At 48.6% G+C, this 25,964-nt stretch overlaps 1 protein-coding gene across 1 annotated transcript; it reads right to left on the bottom strand.

Moving 5' to 3' along the window:
• Nucleotides 1-14,246: 14,246 nt before the first annotated feature.
• On the bottom strand, nucleotides 14,247-23,671 carry LOC123106976 (subtilisin-like protease SBT1.7). Its single transcript, XM_044528995.1, has 3 exons — nucleotides 22,227-23,671; nucleotides 18,254-19,006; nucleotides 14,247-15,219 (listed from the first exon to the last, which is right to left on the bottom strand). Exons 1-3 carry the CDS (start codon nucleotides 22,926-22,928, stop codon nucleotides 14,356-14,358), a joined length of 2,319 nt encoding a protein of 772 aa, XP_044384930.1. The 5' UTR covers nucleotides 22,929-23,671; the 3' UTR covers nucleotides 14,247-14,355.
• Between the last annotated feature and the right edge of the window lie 2,293 nt (nucleotides 23,672-25,964).

Genomic DNA, 25,964 nt, shown 5'->3' with positions numbered 1-25,964 from the left:
CGCCACCCAGGCTCAAAGGGAACTGAGATGATTCATGCTAGAAACTTCCGTGTGCAGCCACAAGCTATTATGGGCTCTAGCATAGTTGAGTAAGTTACGTGAAGCTCTTGAAGAGGCAGATCAGCAGGTAGTGGGATGTAGGTTTGGTATGGTCTGTCCGGAGTAGAGAGTTAATGTTTCTGAAAGACTGTGTCTCGGTCATCCGTTTCTCAAACACCATGTAGTGCGAGAAATCAAACGGAGGCGATCGAGTCTTGTGGGGAAAAGTGCGCAAACCTCTGCAGAGTGTACAAACTAATCATGGTTAGCCGTGTCCCCGGTTATGGACAATTCTTGAGTATCTAGTACTTGGGTTATCACATGTATCTCATCACTCTTAATTAATATTGTTGGGTTGTTAATCACTTTAATTGGGATTGAGTTGGAGGAACCTTCTCAATGATGCTTCAACTACCATGAGAGTTAAATAAAATATATTCCTTTGTTGTAGGGAAAAATTGGCTTTTCGCAAAACTGTAACCATAGAGCTTTCCACCAGCCAAATATGCATGTAGTGATAGCATTATTCTGTTCTTGCTCTACTGTGTTACATTGCCAGCATATTCCATGTGCTGACCCGTTTTCGGGCTGCAACGTATTATGTTGCAGACTTTTCAGACGAGGAGTAAGGTTCGTTAGGTCGTTGCCGTGCAGCTCAGCTATGCCGTTGGAGTTGATGGACTCACTGTATCTTCCAAGCCTTCCGCTGTTATCGTATTAGATGGCCTTAAGCCATATTATTGTAATAAGTTCTCTCTTGAGGCATTCGATGTAATAAGTGTGTGATTGCTACTCTGTTATAAATCCTTCGAGTATTGTGTGTGTCAGCATTACCGGTCCAGGGATGACACGGAAGCACAGAGACTTGACCATCTGAGGTCGGGTCGCTACAGGGGTAATCGGCGATAATGGGTACATATGTACCATCATAGCTCATCTGATAGAATGTTCCCTCCTCAAGCTCCACGAATATGTCCGAATCTTCTTCGTATCCGGGGTTAAGATCCCGGTTGCGATTCTCCGGCTGAGGGGCAGGGTCATAGATCCCCTCAATAGCCTTTTGCCATTCCTGTTAGGAGCAGATAAGATGCTGCATGTCAATGAATGATCCAGGGACAGGATAAAATAAGTGGGGCCGAACCTTACCCAGCTTGGAGGATTGTACATGGAAAGTCTGTCTCGATATTGTAGGCGGCTGAACTCCTCCTTCTCCCCTTTATACAGCTCGGCCAGAATCTTGGCTAGAGCGGCGGGGGTCTTCGGGCCATTTCGGCTGTAACGTGAGGCGTCGCCTTCTCCGTTATAATGCCACATGGGCAGTCCTTGGTATTGGAGTGGCTGGACCCCCCGCGTTATAGAAATTGCCATCACCTCGACTATTGGCAATCTGTACTGGGCAAGTGTTTTAATCTTGCCCAGTAGAAAGCTGATCTCCGCGATATCCTCTTCCTCGAGGCTCTAAGGACGCCAGCTATGGCGCTTCTTCAGCGGAGCATTTGAAAACTCGGGGAGGCCTATGCGGAAGGCCACTCTTCAGGAGCTTTCTTTGGCGCGCCGGACAGGTATGCGGTCCCGGCGATGCGCCACACTTTGGCTCCTCCCACTTCAAAAATTGATCCACCTTGATTGTGAGGGACGAGGCAGAACAGTCTTCTCCATAAATCAAAATGGGCCTCGCAACCGAGGAATAGTTTGCATAGGGCGACATAACCCGCAATGTGGAGGATGGAGCCTGGGTGAAATTGTGCAGCTGGAGGCCATAGTGCTCCAGCAGCCCTCGGAGGAATGGGTGAATTGGAAACCCCACTCCCCTCAGCAGATAGGGGATGAAGCACACCCATTCTCCCGTGGACGGATTGGGAAAATCCTCTGCCTGGGTTTTGCCGTTGAAGGAGGCCGACCCTGCTCGAACAGGCACCAGATCTGCTGGAGGGAGAAATCCCTGCATTTGCAGCTTCGCCAATCGGCTATGGGACACAGAGCACCTCTCCCACTCGCCTCTCTCTAGGTTGGAACAGGAAGAGGAGCTGGGATTGTTGGCCATGTTGGAATGGTCTTGCCTGGCGGTCTCTGAGGATTTTCTCCGCTTGGTGCCGAAAGGATCTGAGATCCAATCTCTTTAAATAGATGCTCTTCCTTGCAGTACTAGGGTGTTATTTGCAAAAAATACCCTGACTGTCCGCATTCGCTCGACACGTGGAAAACAAGGACATTAAGCGCGCTGGAGCCGAGGGGAGACATTGAATCTACGACCAAATACACTACATGGAAATCATTAAAGGAGGAACCCGCCTTGCAATACCAAAGACAATCTGTGTGCTGAACACCTCGCTATTGAAGACTGGTTCGGGGGCTACTGAGGGAGTCCTGGACTAAGGGGTCCTCGGGCGTCCGGCCTGTTATCTATGGGCCGGACTGATGGGCTGTGAAGATACGAAGACTGAAGACTGTACCCGTGTCCAGATGGGACTCTCCTTGGCGTGGAAGGCAAACTTGGCAAACAACAATGAAGATTTTGTCTTATGTAACCGACTCTATATAACCCTAGATCCCCCCGGTGTCTATATAAACCGGAGAGTGTAGTTCGGAAAGGATATATACTCAATACTGTAGTCATACAGGCTAGACTTCTAGGGTTTAGCCATTACGATCTCGTGGTAGATCAACTCTTGTAATACTCATATTCATCAATATCAATCAAGCGGGAAGTAGGGTATTATCTCCATAGAGAGGGCCTGGACCTGGGTAAACAGCGTGTCCCCTGTCTCCTGTTACCATAAACCTTAGACTCACAGTTCGGGACCCCCTACCCGAGATCCGCCGGTTTTGACACCGACAGCGGATGCTTGCAATAGGGGTTAATCATAAGTGGGATGCTTGTCCAAGGAAGGGCAGTACCCAAGCACCGGTCCACCCACATATCAAATTATCAAAGTACCGAACGTGAATCATATGATCGTGATGAAAACTAGCTTGACGATAATTCTCATGTGTCCTCGGGAGCGCTTTCCTTTATATAAGAGTTTGTCCAGGCTTATCCTTTGCTAAAAAGGATTGGGCCATCTTGCTGCACCTTATTTACTTTGATTAGTTGTTACCCGTTACAAACTATCTTATCACAAAACTATCTGTTACCAACAATTTCAGTGCTTGCAGAGAATACCTTACTGAAAACTGCTTATCATTTCCTTCTGCTCCTCGTTGGGTTCGACACTCTTACTTATCGAAAGGACTACGATAGATCCCCTATACTTGTGGGTCATCATGCGACGATTCCTTCTTGAAGGCGTAGCCTAGGAGTTGTGCATTATTTTTTTATGTTGTGTCTTGTATCATAGGGTTAGTGGCTATTTGGGAGAGTTACTGTCACGAGGTATACGGCCTCAGGGTTTGTTTTTCGCTTTTTTCCGGGTCGATGATGTTCGGTTGTTGGATCGGATTATTAATAATATATGGATGCAGGCATTGTCCTGATGCAGAGGCCGAGGGATATCCTCCTTTTCAAAAAAAATTCATAGGATGACATAGCTACCTGCTTAGAGCATCTCTAACCGGTCTCTTAAAAGCTTTAATGGGATTGCTAAATCTCAGTCGACTGAGACTTACCAAGTCTTAGCGCTGCAATAATCGTGGGATTTTACGTGAAGATTCGTGCAAAATTTCCATTCTAATTTTTTCTTTTTATATGTTTTATCACTTGACTGAGACTTGCTACATCTCAGTCGACTGAGATCTAGCCACACCCAACCTTTAACTCTTCATTTCGAGAAGTTGTCATACCTAGCGATCTCTCAAACCGTTAGAGCGTAAAAAATATATGAGTTGGCCGCAAAGGCAGCCCGACTCTCTTAAATATACTCGACCGGTGCCTCCCATAGTAAATATATCGGCCCCCGAACGGCCACCACTTCATGTCGTCGCCACCCATTCTTGCCATCGATGCCCCTGATTTTGGCCGGAATGAACTTCAAGACTTCCGCCACCTCACCGACCACCGCTATTGGCGTGACACCGCCGGAGTCGACCCACATGCTGCTGCCCGCACGAAGGAAGAGGCCGGGGACCAAAAACTTCCTTCAGGCCTCCCCACCGTCAACCAAGGCCGGCAGCAAGAGCGGTGGCAAGGCCGGCCCCAGCGACGGCAAGTCACCCTTCTCTTGATTTGGCTGGCGGTAAGCGGGCGAAGAAGCCGACATCATCCATTAAGATGCTTGCCGAGGCGGAGGCGAAAAAGAAGGCAACTCCAGCGCCTCGACTTGTCCGGCTGCTCGTACCCCGTCGCTAGCCACCCCTACGCCCCTCAATATGAATATCCGATGTTTTCTCAACAATAGAGTGTTGGAAATATGCCCTAGAGGCAATAATAAAAGCATTATTATTATATTTCCTTGTTCATGATAATTGTCTTTTATTCATGCTATAACTGTATTATCCGGAAATCGTAATACACGTGTGAATACATAGACCACAATATGTCCCTAGTGAGCCTCTAGTTGACTAGCTCGTTGTGATCAACAGATAGTCATGGTTTCCTGGCTATGGACATTGGATGTCGTTGATAACGGGATCACATCATTAGGAGAATGATGTGATGGACAAGACCCAATCCTAAGACTAGCACAAAGATCGTGTAGTTCGTTTGCTAGAGCTTTGCCAATGTCAAGTATCTCTTCCTTTGACCATGAGATCGTATAACTCCTGGATACCGTAGGAGTGCTTTGGGTGTATCAAACGTCACAACGTAACTGGGTGACTATAAAGGTGCACTACAGGTATCTCCGAAAGTACCTATTGTTTTATGCGGATCGAGACTGGGATTTGTCACTCCGTGTAAACGGAGAGGTATCTCTGGGCCCACTCGGTAGGACATCATCATATGCGCAATGTGACCAAGGAGTTGATCACGGGATGATGTGTTACGGAACGAGTAAAGTGACTTGCCGGTAACGAGATTGAACAAGGTATTGGATACCGACGATCGAATCTCGGGCAAGTAAAATACCGCTAGACAAAGGGAATAGTATACGGGATCGATTGAGTCCTTGACATCGTGGTTCATCCGATGAGATCATCGTGGAACATGTGGGAGCCAACATGGGTATCCAGATCCCGTTGTTGGTTATTGACCGGAGAACGTCTCGGTCATGTCTACATGTCTCCCGAACCCGTAGGGTCTACACACTTAAGGTTCAATGACGCTAGGGTTATAAAGGAAGCTTGTATGTGGTTACCGAATGTTGTTCGGAGTCCCGGATGAGATCCCGGACGTCACGAGGAGTTCCGGAATGGTCCGGAGGTAAAGATTTATATATAGGAAGTCCTGTTTCGGCCATCGGGACAAGTTTCGGGGTCATCGGTATTGTACCGGGACCACCGGAAGGGTCCCGGGGGCCCACCGGGTGGGGCCACCTGCCCCGGGGGGCCACATGGGCTGTAGGGGGTGCGCCTTGGCCTACATGGGCCAAGGGCACCAGCCCCAAGAGGCCCATGCGCCTAGGGAACCCTAGAGGGAAGAGTCCTCAAGGGGGAAGGCACCTCCGAGGTGCCTTGGGGAGGATGGACTCCTCCCCCCCTCTTGGCCGCCGCACCAGATGCCATCTGGAGGCTGGCCGCCGCCCCTTGGGGTGGGAAACCCTAAAGGGGGCGCAGCCCTCCCCTTCCCCTATATATATGAGGCCTAGGGGCTGCCCATAAGACACGATTTGATCTCTCGTTGGTGCAGCCCTGCCCCTCTCCCTCCTCCTCTTCTCCCATGGTGCTTGGCGAAGCCCTGCGAGATTGCCACGCTCCTCCACCACCACCACGCCGTTGTGCTGCTGCTGGAAGGAGTCTTCCTCAACCTCTCCCTCTCTCCTTGCTGGATCAAGGCGTGGGAGACATCATCGGGCTGTACGTGTGTTGAACGCGGAGGTGCCGTCCGTTCGGCACTTGATCATCGGTGATCTGAATCACGACGAGTACGACTCCATCAACCCCGTTCACTTGAACGCTTCCGCTTAGCGATCTACAAGGGTATGTAGATGCACTCTCCTTCTACTCGTAGCTGGTCTCTCCATAGATAGATCTTGGTGACGCGTAGGAAAATTTTGAATTTCTGCTACATTCCCCAACAGTGGCATCATGAGCTAGGTCTATTGCGTAGATTCTTTGCACGAGTAGAACACAAAGTAGTTGTGGGCGTTGATGTTGTTCAATATGCTTACCGTTACTAGTCCAATCTTGTTTCGACGGTATTGTGGGATGAAGCGGCCCGGACCGACCTTACACGTACTCTTACGTGAGACAGGTTCCACCGATTGACATGCACTTGGTGCATAAGGTGGCTAGCGGGTGCCAGTCTCTCCCACTTTAGTCGGAACGGATTCGATGAAAAGGGTCCTTATGAAGGGTAAATAGAAATTGGCATATCACATTGTGGTCTTGCGTAGGTAAGAAACGTTCTTGCTAGAAACCCATAGCAGCCACGTAAAACATGCAAACAACAATTAGAGGGCGTCTAACTTGTTTTTGCAGGGTATGCTATGTGATGAATGATATGTGATGTATGAGATTGATCATGTTCTTGTAATAGGATTCACGACTTGCATGTCGATGAATATGACAACCGGCAGGAGCCATAGGAGTTGTCTTTATTTATTGTATGACCTGCGTGTCATTGAAGAACGCCATGTAAACTACTTTACTTTATTGCTAAACGCGTTAGTCATAGAAGTAGAAGTAGTCGTTGGCGTGACAACTTCATGAAGACACGATGATGGAGATCATGATGATGGAGATCATGGTGTCGTGCCGGTGACGATGATGATCATGGAGCCCCGAAGATGAAGATCAAAAGGAGCAAAATGATATTGGCCATATCATGTCACTATTTGATTGCATGTGATGTTTACCATGTTTATGCATCTTGTTTACTTAGGACGACGGTAGTAAATAAGATGATCCCTTACAAAATTTCAAGAAGTGTTCTCCCCTAACTGTGCACCGTTGCTACAGTTCGTCGCTTCTAAGCACCACGTGATGATCGGGTGTGATGGATTCTTACGTTCACATACAACGGGTGTAAGACAGTTTTACACAGCGAAAACACTTAGGGTTAACTTGACGAGCCTAGCATGTGCAGACATGGCCTCGGAACACGGAGACCGAAAGGTCGAGCATGAGTCGTATAGCAGATACGATCAACATGAAGATGTTCACCGACGTTGGCTAGTCCGTCTCACGTGATGATCGGACACGGCCTAGTTGACTCGGATCATGTGATCACTTAGATGACCAGAGGGATGTCTATCTGAGTGGGAGTTCATAAGATGAACTTAATTATCCTGAACATAGTCAAAAAGACCTTTTGCAAATTATGTCGTAGCTCGCGCTTTAGTTCTACTGTTTTAGATATGTTTCTAGAGAAAATATAGTTGAAAGTTGATAGTAGCAATTATGCGGACAGTAGAAAGCTTATGTCCTTAATGCACTGCTCAGTGTGCTGAACCCCAAACGTCGTTTGTGGATGTTTCGAACATCGAACATACACGTTTTGATAACTACGTGATAGTTCAGTTAAATGGTTTAAGTAGAGGCACTAAAGACGTTTTCGAAACATCGCGGAACATATGAGATGTTTCGAGGGCTGAAATTGGGATTTCAGACTCGTGCCCACGTCAAGAGGTATAAGACCTCCGACGATTTTCTTAGCCTGCAAACTAAGGAGAGAAGCTCAATTGTTGAGCTTGTGCTCAGATTTTCTGAGTACAACAATCACTTGAATCAAGTGGGAGTTGATCTTCCAGATGAAATAGTGATAGTTTCTCCGAAGTCATTACCACCAAGCTGCTAGAGCTTCGTGATGAACTATAACATATCAGGGATAGATATGATGATCCTTGAAATATTCGCGTTGTTTGACACCGCGAAAGTAGAAATCAAGAAGGAGCATCAATTGTTGATGGTTGATGAAACCACTAGTTTCAAGAAGGGCAAGGGAAAGAAGGGATACTTCATGAAACGACAAATCAGCTGCTGCACCAATGAAGAAACCCGAGGTTGAACCCAAACCCGAGACTAAGTGCTTCTGTAATAAGGGGAACAACCACCGGAGCAGGATTACCCTAGATACTTGGTAGATGAGAAGGCTGGCAAAGTCGATAGAAGTATATTGGATATACATTATGTTAATGAGTACTTTACTAGTACTCCTAGTAGCACCAGGGTATTAGATACCGGTTCGGTTGCTAAGTGTTAGTAACTCGAAATAAAAGCTACGGCACAAACGGAGACTAGCTAAAGGTGAGCTGACGATATGTGTTGGAAGTGTTTCCAAGTTTGATGTGATCAAACATCGCACGCTCCCTCTACCATCAAGATTAGTATTAAACCTGAATGGTTTATTGAATCTCGATCGTAGTGATACACATTTTCATGCCAAAAGATATAAGATAGTAATGATAGTACCACTTACTTGTGGCACTGCCATATAAGTCATATTGGTATAAAACGCATGAAGAAGCTCCATGTTGATGGATCTTTGACTCACTCGTTTTTGAAAAGTTTGAGACATGCGAACCATGTCTATTGGTGTATATGCATGAAGAAACTCCATGCAAATGGATCGTTCGGACTCACTTGATTTTGAATCACTTGAGATATGCAAATCATACCACATGGGCAAGATGACTGAAAAGCCTCATTTTCAGTAAGATGGAACAAGATAGCAACTTGTTGGAAGTAACACATTTTGATGTGTGCAGTCGAATGAGTGCTGAGGCATGCAGTGAATATCATTATGATCTTACTTCACAGATGATTCGAGTAGATGTTGAGAATATTTACTTGATGAAACACAAGTCTGAATTATTGAATGGTTCAAGTAATTTCAGAGTGAAGTAGAAGATCATTGTGACAAGAGGATAAAATGTCTATGATATGATCATAGAGATGAATATCTGAGTTACGAGTTTTGGCACACAATTAAGACATTGTGGAAATTGTTTCGCAATTAATACCGCCTGGAACACCATAGTGTGATGGTGTGTCCGAACATCATAGTTGCACCCTATTGGATATGGTGCGTACCATGATGTCTCTTATCGAATTACCACTATCGTTCATGGGTTAGGCATTAGAGACAACCACATTCACTTTAAATAGGGCACCACGTAATTCCGATGAGATGACACCGTATGAATTATGGTTTAGAGAAACCTAAGTTGTCGTTTCTTAAAGGTTTGGGGCTGCGACGCTTATGTGAAAAAGTTTCAGGATTAAGCTCGAACCCAAAGCGGATAAAATACATCTTCATAGGACACCTAAAACAGTTGGGTATACCTCCTAATTCAGATCCGAAAGCAATATGAATTGTTTCTAGAATCGGGTCCTTTCTCGAGGAAAGGTTTCTCTCGAAAGAGTTGAGTGGGAGGATGGTGGAAACTTGATGAGGTTATCGAACCATCACTTCAACCAGTGTGTAGCAGGGCACAGGAAGTTGTTCCTGTGGCACCTACACCAATTGAAGTGGAAGCTTATGATATTGATCATGAAACTTCAGATCAAGTCACTCCCAAACCTCGTAGGGTGACAAGGACACGTACTACTTCGGAGTGGTAAGGTGATCCTGTCTTGAAAGTCATGTTGCTAGACAACAATGAACCTACAAGCTATGGAGAAGCGATGGTGGGCCCGGATTCTGATAAATGGCTTGAGGCCATAAAATCCGAGAGAGGATCCATGTATGAAAACAAAGTGTAGACTTTGGCAGAACGGCTCGATGGTCGTAAGGCTAATGAGTACAGATGGATTTCAAAAGGAAGACGGACAATGATGGTAAATGTCACCATTAAGAAAGCTCGACTTGTCGTTAAGATGTTTTCCGACAAGTTCAAGGAGTTGACTACGATGAGATTTTCTCACTCGTAGCGATGCTAAGAGTCTGTTGGAATTATATTAGCGATTACTGCATTATTTATGAAATCTTGCAGATAGGATGTCAAAACATTGTTTCCTCGACGATTTTAATGAGGAAAGGTTGTATGTGATACAACCGGAAGGTTTTGTCAATCCCGAAAGATGCTAATAAGTATGCAAAGCTCCAGCGATCCTTCTAAGGACTGGAGTGAGCATCTCGGATTTGGATTGTATGCTTTGATGATGATCAAAGATTTTGGGTTTGTACAAAGTTTATGAGAAACTTGTATTTCCAAAGAAGTGAGTGGGAGCACTATAGAATTTCTGATAAGTATATGTTGTTGACATATTGTTATGGATCAGAAATGACGTAGAATTTCTAGAAAGCATATAGGGTTATTTGGAAAGTGTTTTTCAATAGAAAACCTGGATTAAGCTACTTGAACATTGAGCATCAAGATCTATAAGGATAGATCAAAACGCTTAATAGTACTTTCAAATGAGCACATACCTTGACATGATCTTGAAGGTGTTCAAGATAGACCAGTCAAAGAAGGAGTTCTTGCCTGAGTTGTAAGGTACGAAGTTAAGACTTAAAGCTCGACCACGGCAGAATAGAGAGAAAGGACGAAGGTCGTCCCCTATGCTTAAGACGTAGGCTCTTCAGTATGCTATGCTGTGTACCGCACCTGAAGTGTGCCTTGCCATGAGTCAGTCAAGGGGTACAAGAGTGATCCAAGAATGGCTCACAGGACAGCGGTCAAAGTTATCCTTAGTAACTAGTGGACTAAGGAATTTTCTCGATTATGGAGGTGGTAAAAGAGTTCGTCGTAAAGGGTTACGTCGATGCAAGCTTGACACCTATCCGGATAGCTCTGAGTAGAGATACCGGATACATATAATGGAGCAACAATTTAGAATAGCTCCAAGTAGAACAGTTATTTGGATTAGCTCCAAATAGAGCGTGGTAGCTGCATCTAGGAGATGACATAGAGATTTGTAAAGCGCACACGGATCTGAAAGGTTCAGACCCGTTGACTAAAACCTCTCTCACAAGCAACATGATCAAACATAAAACTCATTGAGTGTTAATCACATAGTGATGTGAACTAGACTACTGACTCTAGTAAACTCTTGGGTATTAGTCACATGGCGATGTGACCTGTGAGTGTTAATCACATGGCGATGTGAACTAGATTATTGACTCTAGTGCAAGTGGGAGACTGTTGGAAATATGCCCTAGAGGCAATAATAAAAGTATTATTATTATATTTCCTTGTTCATGATAATTGTCTTTTATTCATGCTATAACTGTATTATCCGGAAATCGTAATACACGTGTGAATACATAGACCACAATATGTCCCTAGTGAGCCTCTAGTTGACTAGCTCGTTGTGATCAACAGATAGTCATGGTTTCCTGGCTATGGACATTGGATGTCGTTGATAACGGGATCACATCATTAGGAGAATGATGTGATGGACAAGACCCAATCCTAAGACTAGCACAAAGATCGTGTAGTTCGTTTGCTAGAGCTTTGCCAATGTCAAGTATCTCTTCCTTTGACCATGAGATCGTATAACTCCTGGATACCGTAGGAGTGCTTTGGGTGTATCAAACGTCACAACGTAACTGGGTGACTATAAAGTTGCACTACAGGTATCTCCGAAAGTACCTATTGTTTTATGCGGGTCGAGACTGGGATTTGTCACTCCGTGTAAACGGAGAGGTATCTCTGGGCCCACTCGGTAGGACATCATCATATGCGCAATGTGACCAAGGAGTTGATCACGGGATGATGTGTTATGGAACGAGTAAAGTGACTTGCCGGTAACGAGATTGAACAAGGTATTGGATACCGACGATCGAATCTCGGGCAAGTAAAATACCGCTAGACAAAGGGAATAGTATACGGGATCGATTGAGTCCTTGACATCGTGGTTCATCCGATGAGATCATCGTGGAACATGTGGGAGCCAACATGGGTATCCAGATCCCGCTGTTGGTTATTGACCGGAGAACGTCTCGGTCATGTCTACATGTCTCCCGAACCCGTAGGGTCTACACACTTAAGGTTCGATGATGCTAGGGTTATAAAGGAAGCTTGTATGTGGTTACCGAATGTTGTTCGGAGTCCCGGATGAGATCCCGGACGTCACGAGGAGTTCCGGAATGGTCCGGAGGTAAAGATTTATATATAGGAAGTCTTGTTTCGGCCATCGGGACAAGTTTCGGGGTCATCGGTATTGTACCGGGACCACCGGAAGGGTCCCGGGGGCCCACCGGGTGGGGCCACCTGCCCCGGGGGGCCACATGGGCTGTAGGGGGTGCGCCTTGGCCTACATGGGCCAAGGGCACCAGCCCCAAGAGGCCCATGCGCCTAGGGAACCCTAGAGGGAAGAGTCCTCAAGGGGGAAGGCACCTCCGAGGTGCCTTGGGGAGGATGGACTCCTCCCCCCCCCTCTTGGCCGCCGCACCAGATGCCATCTGGAGGCTGGCCGCCGCCCCTTGGGGTGGGAAACCCTAAAGGGGGCGCAGCCCTCCCCTTCCCCTATATATATGAGGCCTATGGGCTGCCCATAAGACACGATTTGATCTCTCGTTGGTGCAGCCCTGCCCCTCTCCCTCCTCCTCTTCTCCCATGGTGCTTGGCGAAGCCCTGCGGGATTGCCACGCTCCTCCACCACCACCACGCCGTTGTGCTGCTGCTAGAAGGAGTCTTCCTCAACCTCTCCCTCTCTCCTTGCTGGATCAAGGCGTGGGAGACGTCATCGGGCTGTACGTGTGTTGAACGCGGAGGTGCCGTCCGTTCGGCACTTGATCATCGGTGATCTGAATCACGACGAGTACGACTCCATCAACCCCGTTCACTTGAACGCTTCCGCTTAGCGATCTACAAGGGTATGTAGATGCACTCTCCTTCTACTCGTAGCTGGTCTCTCCATAGATAGATCTTGGTGACGCGTAGGAAAATTTTGAATTTCTGCTACGTTCCCCAACATAGAGGGTGGGGAGGAGGATGATCCTGAAGTGGAGGAGGAGGAGGAGATCGATAATCCCATGAAGACACAATCAAGCATGAAGAGACCAAGAATACACAACTATTGCCAAGAAGAAGATTGCTTTTTGTCAAGCTTGGATGAACGTGACGCTCGATGCATCGGTTGACACAGATCAATCAAAAGAGAAGTATTGGGGTAGGACGGAAGAGTACCATAGCACCATCGTGGATGTCACATCAAGCCGCACTCAAGGCTCTTTTGGGCACTGCCGGGGCACCATCCAAAAGCAATGCAACCAATGGTTCGGTTGTATTGATCGAGTCAACCATTCGCCACCGAGTGTGGTGAAAATCTTTATGTGCCTCTCGTCCAAGAGCTATACAAGCAACACAACAAGAAGAATGGTGGCAAGGGCTTCATGTTGCACCATTGCTACAAAGAACTTGCCAACAATGAGAAGTGGATTAGGAGAAACTTCAAGGCCACTCCGTAGAGGTCAAGGATTAGCATATCGTTGAAGCCAGTGATGAGGAGGATGAAAATCCCAATAAGAGGCCCGATGCTAACAAGATTGCAAGAGAGAGGAAAAGAAGAGGAGCCTTCGGCGGCAACTACAAGGAAGAGCTTGTGTCTATGACTGACCAAGAAATCATTGGTGATCGAACGCAAAGAAGAGAAGGCGAAAAGGTGGAATGAGCTCAAGTCTTTGGAGGACGAGAAATGGAGGCCTAAGTTGGCGGCCGGAGAGAGGAAGTTGAAGGCGGAGGAGCGGAGGCATGCACTCAAGGAGGAAAGGTGTGAGAGAGAAGGCCGAAGAACGTGTTCTCATGTTCATGAACCCAATCAGTCGACTGATCAAATGTTTTGTTTAGACATATGACATACAGTACCATTCATTAAATATATTTTCGTATTATATTTGTTAGATATTATAGGTGTTGATACTTTCTAACATGACGCTGTTAGCTATTTTCAAATCTGCTTCTCTCCAAGTAGCATTTGTCCCGATACAATACGACGGCAGATGATGCGCGGAAGCAACACCAGTCTGTTTAGACGTATGACGTACAGTACCATCCATGATAGAAGTGCATCTCAAGTATTCTAACCTAGCTAAACACGAATGCATCACCAAGGAAATACGCATGGTCAGCCACCGAGAGAGGCATGCAAAATGCAAATGCGGGTCTACGGATTAAAACTATGTAGTAGTATGTATGATTCCATTCCATGAAGTTGGACGACGATCCATACGAAATTAGATGCAATTGTACTGAGAAAAATAACATGATGATTATCCCTTTCTCCTCATCACAAGTTCACCACAGTGAAATGCTGATTCTTCTTCTTCTTCATTACAGATCAACTCTCAAGTATCACAACATTACTCTCTCAGAGTTCAGGCCTACATGCATGGCATCAGTTGTCCCATTTGAAGGCGACGGGGCTCCTGACCCGGTGCTTCCTGTTCTCCCAGGCGATGTGGCCGAACTCCCACGTGCCGGCCGTCCTCGCCTTCGCCCCCGCCTCGCTGCTGAACTGCACGCTGTAGCTCCTCTTCTCCTTCGGCCACCTGAACTCCAGCGTCGCCGGCGTCACGGTCACCTTCACCCCGTCGGGCACCGCGACCGTCACGTTGTAGCTCTCGGGGCGCGCCGACACCATGGTCACCGTCCGCGTCAGCGTGCGGACGCGGGTGCGGCCGTCGAACACCACCACGAGCGACGGGTAGTTGAGGTTGGCCACGCCGCCGGGGATCGTCCTGTCGCACTTGCTCAGCTCCGGCACGAACTGCCGCATCTGCTCCACCGTGTAGTTGAGGGTGCAGAGGAAGTCGACGTAGTCCTGCGTGCCGGCGTCGTACACCAGGCCTGGGTCCATGGCGAGCCGCGGGAGCACGAACCCGGCCCCGGCCGCCAGCGGCGTCGCGCCCATGACGGCGGCGCCGATGGCACTGCCGCTGTCCACGATGTCCCTGCCGTCCTTGTCGAGCGGGCCGGCGGTCGTCACCAGCGCCGAACGGATCATGGCCGGCGTCCAGTCGCCGTGCCGCTTCTTGATCAGAGCCGCCACGCCGGCCACGTGCGGGCACGCCGTCGACGTCCCCGAGAGGATGTTGTAATCCACTCTCCGCGCGTCCATGTCGGAGCCAGATGGCGAGGCGGCACCAGACCAGGCGGCGAGGATGTTCACTCCTGGCGCGATGACGTCCGGCTTGAGGATCTCGGGGACAATCGGGTTGGGGCCCCGCGAGGAGAAGCACGCCACCATCGGCGCCCGGTTCTCGCCGGTGATCGTGTAGCATGTTAGAGTTGTGTCGAATATTATTGTATAAGTTAGGTTACAGTTGGACTTGGAGTCGTACGGTGTGTGAACAGGATATGGAGTCGTGTTCAAGTAGGACATTTGTATTCTAGGCCTCTCATATATACCGAGGATAGACACATGATGTAATCTATGCCAACATAATAGCACGGGCACGCGGGGGAGCCGGTGGCGTGTGCCGGCGCCCGGGCGGTCGGAGTGCGGTATTGTGACGATGTCATGGGGAGGAGCGCCCGTAGTCATGTCCTTGGGATGTAGCCATATCGGTGAACCTCGTTAACAAATCTCGGTATCGTGCCTTATGTGATTGCTTGGTCCTCGGTAAATCGACGGAGGCCGCAGATCGTTGATCTAGAGGAAAAGCTCGGCTTGGATCAAGGTTGTTCGCGATAACATGTCGCCTGCGGGGCGCCATGCGCGGACGAGAAATCGATCAGGAAGCGAGCAGCTACAAGAAGCAATTCGAAGCGGGAGACAGATCGATTAAGTTGGACGCCGGTCGGGCGGCTGGTGCGTGCAGTCAGCAGATGGGATCGAATCCGATCGGAAAGCAACTTGGTGGCGGCGGCGGCGGAACGTGCGTCAGGACTCGGAAGACGTAGCGATCGAGCCGAGGTGGCTAGTGACTACACAACAGGAGTCATAGCAGGCCGTGGCCCATGGACCGGTGCAATAGGTGGCCGATAGGCACTGGGCTGGAGCTGACAAGGCCCGTGTTGGGCTGCTGGGAGCTGCAGGTGAGACTTGTGCATGGCCAGAGGGGAACCGGGACAAAGCGCAAGTGCTGGAGAGTTGCAGGAGGATGTACGTATAGGTGCATGAGATTTGTTTATAAAAAAGAGAGAATCTGCAACGTTTATAAAAAAGAGAGAATCTGCAACGTATGGTATATACTGTGTCATGGACAGCAATGGTATAGAAAGAGGAGCGATGGGACTTGTGGACGCATGCATGGTGCAGCCACGGAAGATACCATGGTAATAACTCTTTTTTGGGGTTGCATTGCTAATTGCATAGATGTTTGTACCAGGAGGTTTGCATGTTGCCGTCACATGCAAACGAACGTGCTTGGTGTCCAGGAGTAGTTGGAAGATAAAATAGCTTGTCTTGGCTGCTAGGGGTACACGGACAAGTGCTAGCAATGGATAAGGAAAATAATTTTGCAAGGAATCAGGTTTGCACGGAAGGTTTTTTTGTCAAGATTGCTAACAAGGTTCAAAGAGTATGTGGCGAGGATGGCGACGTGCGTATAAGGCTTGGAGGAGTCTGGAGCGCGCCGTGACAGGATTATGCAAACACAAGGCGTCAAGGCAATGCACAGATGTGCGAGGCGGACACGACGCAGGGTGAAGCATGGTTGCAGTCGGATAATTTCGGTTGGGTCGGACTGGACTGTCTGACGGATCGACGGGGATGTCGGTCAAAGCAGAAGACGGCGATGATTTCAGCGACGACGACATAGGAGCGTGATGCTGATGGTGGCCGACTTCTGGGGCGTGGAAACACGTGGTGCAGGCTTGAGGGCTTGTGCGGCTTCGACAGACTATTGCGCAGGGTTGATTCAAGACAGTGCACATGAGAGCTTGGAGTCGACAGGGCGCGGGAGGGTGGCACGTACAACCACCATGGAGTCATGTTGAAGGTGGAGCTGGAGTCTGATGGATGACTACACTCTGAGCTGATGGAGGGGCTACGGCGTAAGTTAACGGAGAGTCGAAGTCTATTTCAGTGGGTAAAGCGAGAGACACGTGGATCGGACTGGGCGCCAGTGGTTTGATGGAGGCGTGATACTCGACATCCGTCGGTGATGATCGATGGTTCTCTGCAGTGGGAGTTGAGACAATGGGGGCTAGCTACCCGGGAGACTCGACCAGGACAGCAGAGACTCGACGCGGTGATAGCGGCGAGGTGTGCGGTAAGCACGGGAGACAGCGACATGCCAGGGCACCGGTGGTCAGATATATTGTTAAACAAAGTGTGGATGGGGTGCTGAAGCAGTGTTGACGAGTACCGAATTCAAGTTGATGACTAGGTCTATCGGTGTCGGTTGATGGACAGGAGTTGACCATGAAGAATCTGAGAAAGTGGCCGAAAGTCTGAAATTGTCAAAGGCTGAGAGAGTACATGGCCGTATATTTTGTGGTGTTCAGTGCATATTGCAAAGTGCGGATCATAAGTATAGAAGGAGACGGAGTGCTATAGCTATGGGACATGTCAAAGACTATCCGGGAAAAAAGGATGAGACAACTGTAAATTTGACTCAGGGTGACACAAGGCAACGGTGAAATTCCTTCAAGTTTCAGACAGACGATCAAGAAAGAGAGGTGATGTTGAGTTCAGGTAACTCTTATTTGTGGCATCCAATACGTGAGTTGTTCATTTTCACGCAGACAGTGGTCGGTGTGTGATGGTGTTGAACGAATTCTTCGAAAGTTGGGAGCACAAAGTAAAGTATTGAGGAACTTAATTTTGCTCGAGTATTGACTGTGAAAAAGACGAGAAAGGACTATAGTTGCAGGTGGAGTCATATGGAGTCTGGGAGTAGCAGCGGTGCTCATGGCGTATCTCAAGTCCAATATATATGGAGGTTCGACGCATGGACAAATTCAAGGTGGTGGAGAATATTCTTCAAGGTGGAGTTTGTTAGAGTTGTGTCGAATATTATTGTACAAGTTAGGTTACAGTTGGACTTGGAGTCGTACGGTGTGTGGACAGGATATGGAGTCGTGTCCAAGTAGGACACTTGTATCCTAGGCCTCTCATATATACCGAGGGTAGACACACGATGTAACATATGCCAACATAATAGCACGGGTACGCGGGGGAGCCGGTGGCGTGTGCCGGCGCCCCGGCGGCCGGGGTGCGGTATTCTGACGGTGTCATGGGGAGGAGCGTCCTAGTCATGTCCCGGGGATATAGCCATATCGATGAACCTCATTAACAAATCTCGGTGTCGTGCCTTGTGTGATTGCTTGATCCTCGGTAGATCGACGGACCGCCTCGGATTTATTCTAACATCGCAGGTGAAGTTGAAGGACGCCACCGGGTACGCTACGGACGACATGTAATCGTCCAGCTTCTTGCCGCCGGTGGAGCTGAGCAGGAGACCGGGAAGGTTGAAGGGTTGGGCCCTCACCGCGTCCCCGAACCGTATCCTACCATCGGCGGAAATCATCCTGGCTTCGCCGGCTCTCTCCACGTCAAAGCCGGCCCAAGCTCCTACACCCTGGGAGCACACCACGACCTTGCCCATGACCCTGTCGGGCGTCAGGTCGCCGTACTCGCTGCAGTCGCTGCTCACTAGCGGGGTCGTGCCTGCTCCCTGGGAGAACGGGATGTTGTACAGGGACTGCCCGGTGAGCACCACCCCGTTCCCGAGCCGGAGTGTCGCCGGGAACACCCGGTCCGTGGTGGCGGCGCCGACGGTCGTCATCCACGGGGCCACGTTGGTTATGCTTGACGCTTTCGGGCCGTCGTTGCCGCCTGCCATGACGACGAAGACGCCTCTGCGCTCAGCGCCGAACGTGGCGACGGCGAGGAGGTCGTCGTAGAAGGCTTCCACGAGGCCTCCGAAGGACAAGGAGATGAGGTCCACGCCGTCGCTCACCGCGGCATCGATCGCCGCGGTAATGGCCGACAAGGAGCATCCGCCCCGGATGCACGCCTTGTACATGGTGATCCTCGCCATGCGCGCCACGCCGCTCGCTCTCCCGCCCGCAAACTTGAAGAGATCGGCCGAGGGGACCTCTGTTGGACGACGAGAAGAACAAGCAGCTGGCGGAGTACTCCGGTGCAGCTAAAGTATTTGCTGCTCCAGCAAGTTCGTCGCCGTACCCATGATTTGATCGCGGGAACTTCGGAGTCTGGAAGGCTCTCATGAAGTGTGGTCTCCGCGCCAACGAGCTATGGGACGCTGTCGACCCAGGAGGCGACACGTTCAAGAAGGAGGGAGCCGAGCACCGGAAGGATCGGTAGGCGGCGTCGGCGTTTTATTCGGTGATGCCGATGGATGTCCTCCAGCACCTAATTGCCAAAGCAACGGCGAAGGAGGTGTGGGATACGCTAAAGCTCATGTTCGAGGGACACACCCGTGTCAAGCAAGCCAATCTCCAAACTCTCCTAAGGAACTACGAGACTTTGGTCATGGGCGATGATGAGTCCGTGGATGCGTTCGCTTCACGGGTGGCTACTATCGTCAATCGGATTCGCGCGCTTGGGGAGAACCTCACAGAGGCCTCGGTTGTCCGGCGGTTCTTGCGTGCGGCCCCTCCCCGGTACCTGCAAATTGTCACGGCGATCGAGCAATGCGTCGATCTCGCGACTCTCTCCATCAACGATCTTGTCGGAAGATACAAGGCTCATGATGAGCGCATGAGGTACAGTCTTGGGGACGGAAGGAACAACGAGCTTGTAATGCTCACGAAGGCGCAGTGGATCGCCCTAGAAAAGCAAGGGGGATCCAGGAGCAGCAGCAAGAAGAAGGGGAAGCAGCGTTCGGTGAGAAAGAACTTCGCCGATTCGGACGCCGACTCAGACGACTCCTCAGAGGATGAGGCTGCACCACCACCGAGGAGAAAGTTTGACATCAGAAAAGTGAGGTGTTATAACTATGGCCTCCTCGGCCACTTCAAGGCTGACTGCGAGAAAGCACCGAAGCAGAAGGCGCTCATAGCCCAGCAAGGAGATGATAGTGACATGATGTTGATGTGTGAAGATGATAGTGACATGATGTTGATGTGTGAACTCGTGGACAAGCAGGATCTAGTTTTTCAAGCGCCGGCTAAAGAAATTGTCGTGCTCGTGAAAGAAAAAGTCCACCTTCATAATCATGGTTCGAAAACTCATGTCGATGCTACTGATGCGGAAGGTGACTCCAAAACTTATGTCGATGCTACAGATGTAAGTGCTAACTTTGCTAGATCGGATGCAGCGAAAGCAGCGTGTGCTCAACCATGGAGAAGCAGTCTTTGTGTTGGTCAACCGGAGGAAAGACCCGTAGGCGGCCGCAAAAGCGATACAAAAAACAATGACATAATGGCGTACGTGGCGCCAGATGTCCACGAAAACAACTCGACAAAGAGCGTTGCAGGCGGTCGCCAAGTAGCGAGTCGAGGCGAGCGAGGCACACGCGTTCTGTTGCAAAGCCCAGCCATGTGGGTCGGAGGGCGCAGCCTAGCAAAGGACGGGTACCCAGAAGAAGCCGGTCACTCCTGCGAGTTGGGCGGTGGTGGCCACTGCAAGCTAGCAGCTCAAGCATCACCACGTGGAGGCATGGTGCATGGGCCAGAACGTGGGCAACATCCAGAGGAAGGAAAAGACCCACTTAAGGAAGTGTCTCATGGTTCATACGTGGTGGCACCTGGAACATTACTACGTGTAAATGATGCAGCACCAATCTCATGCGCAGGGGGTGCAGTAGCATCACTTGGTGGTGGCCAGTCAGCAAGTATGTCTAGTACTCTATTTGTCAGCCTAGAAGCGAGCATCAGTGGTGGCTCGCAGTTGCTAGCAGAATTGTAAGCACAAGATGATGTCACTTCGGCACCTATGTCGCCTCCGAAAGTACCGGAGAAAACGACACGTCCATCTACATCCGGAGTTACACCCATATTCGGAGAAATTTCTTCAGACGATTAACCCGGTAATGGTGAACGAGAGTGGGCGACTGTGTCTAGCAAGCGCCGAGGAACCGGCGAAATTTGTGGACGCAAATACGAAGGAGTGTTGACGTCATGCTATGAAAAAGGAGTTGGGGTCGATCCATGACAATAATACATGGGAGCTTGTGGATCTTTCCAATAATGAAAAGGCGATAGAGCTCAAGTGGCAATTTAAGGTCAGGAAAGATCTTGAAGGGTGCATGAAGCACAAAGTGAGATTTGTGGCCAAAGAGTATGTGCAAGAGGAAAGTATGAACTTCGAAGAAGTGTTCGTTCTCATTGCAAAGATGGAGTCGGTGAGATTACTCATCGCTCTCGCGGCTCAGAAATCATGGAAAGTACATCACATGGATGTAAAATTCGTGTTTTTGAACAGTCAGATAGAAGGAGATGTGTATGTGAATCAACCACCGAGTTTCATCAAAGAAGGAGAAAAGCACAAGGTACTGAAGTTACACAAAATCTTGTATGGGCTATGGCAAGGACCTCGGGAGTGAAACATCAAACTTGATCGGACATTGATTTCTCTTGGATTTGAGAAAGCCCCACTAGAGCATGCAATGTACAAGAGAGGTGAAGGAAATGATCGTCTATTGGTTGGCATCTACATCGACGACCTATTGATTACTGGAGCAGATGAAGAGGTGATTGCAAAGTTCAAGCTACAGATGAAAGAGTTTTTCAAGATGGATGATCTAGGTCTTTTGAGCTACTACCTCGTGATAGAGATACATCAAAAAACGAAAGGGATCACACTATGTCAGGAGGCATACACAAGGAAGGTACTTGAAAGCCGTGGCATAAAGTATTGCAATCCAATTGACGCTCCAACGAAACCTTGTCTTGAGCTGAACAAGAAGAGTAAAGCACCCGCAGTTAATGCAATAGAGTATATTGCAGCTGCCACTGCGGCGTGTGAAGATGTATGAAGGTGTGTGGCTAGGGTGGCTACACGGTGATCTCATGGATCGAGATCCGGAACAAGTGATGCTTAATGTTGATAGCAAGTCTGAAAGTTTTCTATGCGAAGATCCACTGCGGCATGATAGAAGTAAGCACATTGATACAGTGTGAAAGTTTGCCGTGCGTGAGTACTGCTAGTACTGGATCGATCCGTCAATCGATTAGCTAGCTACTAGTTGTTCTGCCTGTACGTGGTTCCGTCTCAGACGTGTTTCGCTTCGAGCAAGTGCACCGGTCAACAGCAAATTGTTCAAGAGTCAGTTAGCTTTGCTTTGTCGTCGTTCTTCGTCGGTCATATCATCATCATCGGAAAGTACTCGGCGTCGGGTCTGGGCCAACAACCTCGGAGCCTGCAGCCGTTGACGACACATGCGTTCCGTGCCCATCGATGTCCCTCGGACTCGAATCGGCGAGGCCACCGGCATCTAGCTCGTCGACTGTGATGAAGGACTTGGCGCCGACGAGCTTGTTGCTGCACAGGATGGCGTTGAATCCTGGGGCGTCCACGCACTGGCCCCTCCAGGTGGACCTGACGGGGCTGACCCCGGCGTCGCTGAAGCTGGCGCGCTCCGGCCAGATGCCGCTGTCGACGAAGCCGATGATGACGCCGTCGCCGAAGTCGGCGTCCGGCCACGCGCCGAAGTCGTCGTGGAGGCCCATGAACCACGGCGACCTCGTGGTCTGGGTGTGGTACAGCCTGTCCTTGTACACGCGGGACACGCCTGGGACGGTCGCCATGCGCTGGGCCTCGCCGTCCGTGAGACGAGCCGCAAAACCGTGCATGACGGTGCCGTAGGTGTAGCGGATGCGGTTGGAGTTCTTGCCCAGAATGGACGCGTACCAGCGCTCGAGGGTGTCGAACTTGGACGGCTTGGCGAGGTGGTTGGTGAGGACGATGTAGGTGCTCGAGCTGGAAGGATGAGGCTGCTTGTGCCCCCCGGCAATGGCGTTCTTGGCCTTCGAGGTGACGGAGGAGTGTGTAGACTGGACAAGGAGGAGAACTAGGAGTGAGCAGCGCAAGAGGATGGAGACCATGGAAGCCATTGTTGGATTGTGTGTGGAGTGAGCAGCGCAAGAGGATGGGGACCATGGAAGCCATTGTTGGGTTTTATAGAGCTTGAGCAGCCCAGCGTGACGCTACCGGACAAGGCATGCATGCGTGTTCAGATCAACAAGACTGCAAGAAAATGCATCGCCAAGAGAAAATATTTGCATCATCAAATTTTTATCTTAAATTTTGAAGTTTGCATTACCATGTTTACCCTAAATATATCATCATGCATGCATGGTGGCTCAGCTACAGCTATTGGATGGTCCTAGATGTGGATTTCTTCCAGACTAAACCTTAGCTAGTGGAAGCTAAATGCAGCCTCGAAACAAGAATTATTGACCTTTGTTTTGTACTCTCTCTGTCTCATAATATAAGAACGTTTTTGACAAGGAAGTACCAAGTAGTTGTGATGAACAGCCTTCCAAACCAAACAAGGAAGGATTGAAACGGCCTCCACTTGCCTTGTCTCGCATGCAAGAGCACATGGCTTTCAGTTTACATTCTAGCTTTGTACACCGAGGGATGAAACAAACTGCCTAATCTGTCACACAATCGCATATGCGGGCAGGCAAGGCTATTTTCAGTCCCTGTACAGCCCTGGTGAAGTTTAGGATGAAATGAGACCACAGCGATCGCTGCTTGATGAAATCTCGTATATGCTTGTAACTTAGGCCGCCGACCGCCCCCATCTCTAATCCTTTCCATCTGGTCTGCAGATCCAGTTTGTAAGTGACAGAAAAATTGATTTATTCATCTTATTAATCCGAAGGAGTGAGATTTAACATCTTAAATTCCTATTCTCCTATTATTTTAGGGTTTGTTTGACATGTGGTTTTTTCTTAAAATTACTTGACGGTCTAGATGGTTAATCACATGGATTACACAATCTAGATTAGTGCCTCAAGTTACACCCCAATCACAACGTCAAGTAAGCTAGCAAAATAAAAAGGTACCTATTTTTGTAATCAGAGTTTTTTTTTGTTATCATACATTAGCTACTATGGTTTCTTATTTATGTGAGGTTACTAAAAACATTGTAGACATGTTAGTTTTGAGAGGATATATTAGTTTTACTTGTTCGTGTTGACCCCGATGACTTGTTTTCCTGGCTTCGCCCCTGACCCGGGCCCTCTGGACTATTCGCAACAAAATTTCTATTGAAGGATTGTTCCCTTCTTGCCCTGCTAATTACATTTTTAAATGGTGCCTTTTTTTTAGCAATGGTGTCCTCTCTTTTTTGCGGGATAGCAATGGTTGGTGTCCTCTGACGAAGAGGAAGGACAATGACGTGGCGAGAATGTCTTGCTCAAGAAAGCAGTTTCATGCTTACCATAGGACAGCTCATTCATAATTACGGCGCTTACGACTCATGGCCCCTTTTGAATCTTGATGTACTCTATAAGTAGTCTGTAGCTCATTTGTAATTTCGTCGCTTATCATATGAGTATGTTATAACTATGTTACGTTGGCTGTGTTGACTTTTACTATTAATTTAAAGTTGAACGCTTCTTATGGCTGTTTTCTAAAATATGAAGCAATTTCATGTTACGATCAATTCTGATATATCGCTGTAATAAAAAATTTAATCTTTGAAATGATATATCGCTGTAATAAAAAATTTAATCTTTGAAATTTTGAATAGGAACTCCTTAAATCTTCAAATCCTGGGCCCTTACATGATTTTTTCGCTGCTCATGTCAAAACATATTTCATCATTAAATTTTAGAAACATTCAATATACATCCCTATGTACATGTGTATTCTTTTCAATTTTTGAAATTTAAAGAGTTAAATTCTGATTATTATTTTTGTAAATGGGGCCATTTCCGAGGAAACACCGGATATATATCCGATATTTTCTCCGTAACATTCCTGCGCAGTCCGCGCCAGCAACAGAAAAAAACGCTTCTCTCGCTCCCCTTGGGCGTTGACTTGCGAGTCGCCAGCGTGAGTGGCCCACGCCCTACACAGCCTCCGGTGGCCATCGAGATTAGCCAGCTCCCCTCCGATTCCCCGCGGCCATGCTCCCCCATCTGGTGCTGGTGGCGAGGCTTCGAGTTCCTGCCACAGTTTGCAGTAGCGTATCCTTGTCGAGGTAACTAGGTTACACCGCAACCTGATTCATCGAATGCTTCAAATTTTGATCCATATCCATGTGTTGAAGTTGTATGTTCCAGCATGATTTCGCTATGCATTGCTACGCACCAGGTGCCCTAACTCGGGCTCAATCGAATTCCTAGCGTTTTTAGCTGTGAAATAGTGAATTGCAGGTTCGAATAGTTTGTGCTTGTTCGTATTAGCAACTGAGAATTCATCATGCTTCGTCGTGTTTTTTGTGATTTAACATTGGAAGAGATGTCTTCCATTTGCTTTTAGATGCTCCTGAACAGAACTTTGGTATGCATGTAGCAGGATATTCTGCCGGAGAGAAGTGACAGAAAATACAGATCCGGGTAATCTTTTTAGCTTTACACTAGTTAAATGCCCGCGCGTTGCTACGGGCAATAAATAAGGACTCATATAGAGCTAGTCTAGCATATTTTTTATCCCACACATCTATTTATAATACATGCATTTGTCTCCACTGCATTCGTCTGCCTCCCCTCTCACTCTCCTTCCCTCCGCTCCTCCTTAAGATCTAGCCCACCGATGCGCACTCACCTACACCGAAAACCTCTCCAACACCCCTACGGACGAGACCGACAAAAAGGACGTGATCCGAGGAGCAACGAAGGAGTCCGTCCAACAAGCCTGAGCATGCCGCCATCAAGGAAGAGGCCCACATGGTGGACATCATCATCGTGGACTCCCTGTCCGCCGCCAAATTTGTGGCATGGCGTTGGGCGGAGCACAAGCAGCACGAGAACCATGCAATGACTCAAGCCTCCCTTCTACACCAACTATAGTTCCCACAATGACACATGTTTTACTACTATTCTTCTTTGTTGCAACACTACCCACTATCTGAGTGAATTCTGACAGAAAGTGTCGGGTTATATTCTACAGATAAAGATTGATTTGAAAAAGGT

Source organism: Triticum aestivum, chromosome 5A, assembly GCF_018294505.1.
Source record: "Triticum aestivum cultivar Chinese Spring chromosome 5A, IWGSC CS RefSeq v2.1, whole genome shotgun sequence".
In the NCBI taxonomy this organism is placed as follows: domain Eukaryota; kingdom Viridiplantae; phylum Streptophyta; class Magnoliopsida; order Poales; family Poaceae; genus Triticum; species Triticum aestivum.
This window is presented reverse-complemented; position numbering and strand designations above follow the sequence as displayed.

Excerpts from the sequence above, each read along its gene's own strand:
- LOC123106976 (XM_044528995.1), bottom strand. The coding sequence starts at position 22,928 with ATGGCTTCCATGGTCTCCATCCTCTTGCGCTGCTCACTCCTAGTTCTC. Across the intron at positions 19,007-22,226 it reads CAACGGCTGCAGGCTCCGAG|GTCCCCTCGGCCGATCTCTT; the intron begins GTTGTTGGCCCA and ends CGTCCAACAGAG. Across the intron at positions 15,220-18,253 it reads GAATAAATCCGAGGCGGTCC|AACCGGGCGCCGATGGTGGC; the intron begins GTCGATCTACCG and ends ATCACCGGCGAG.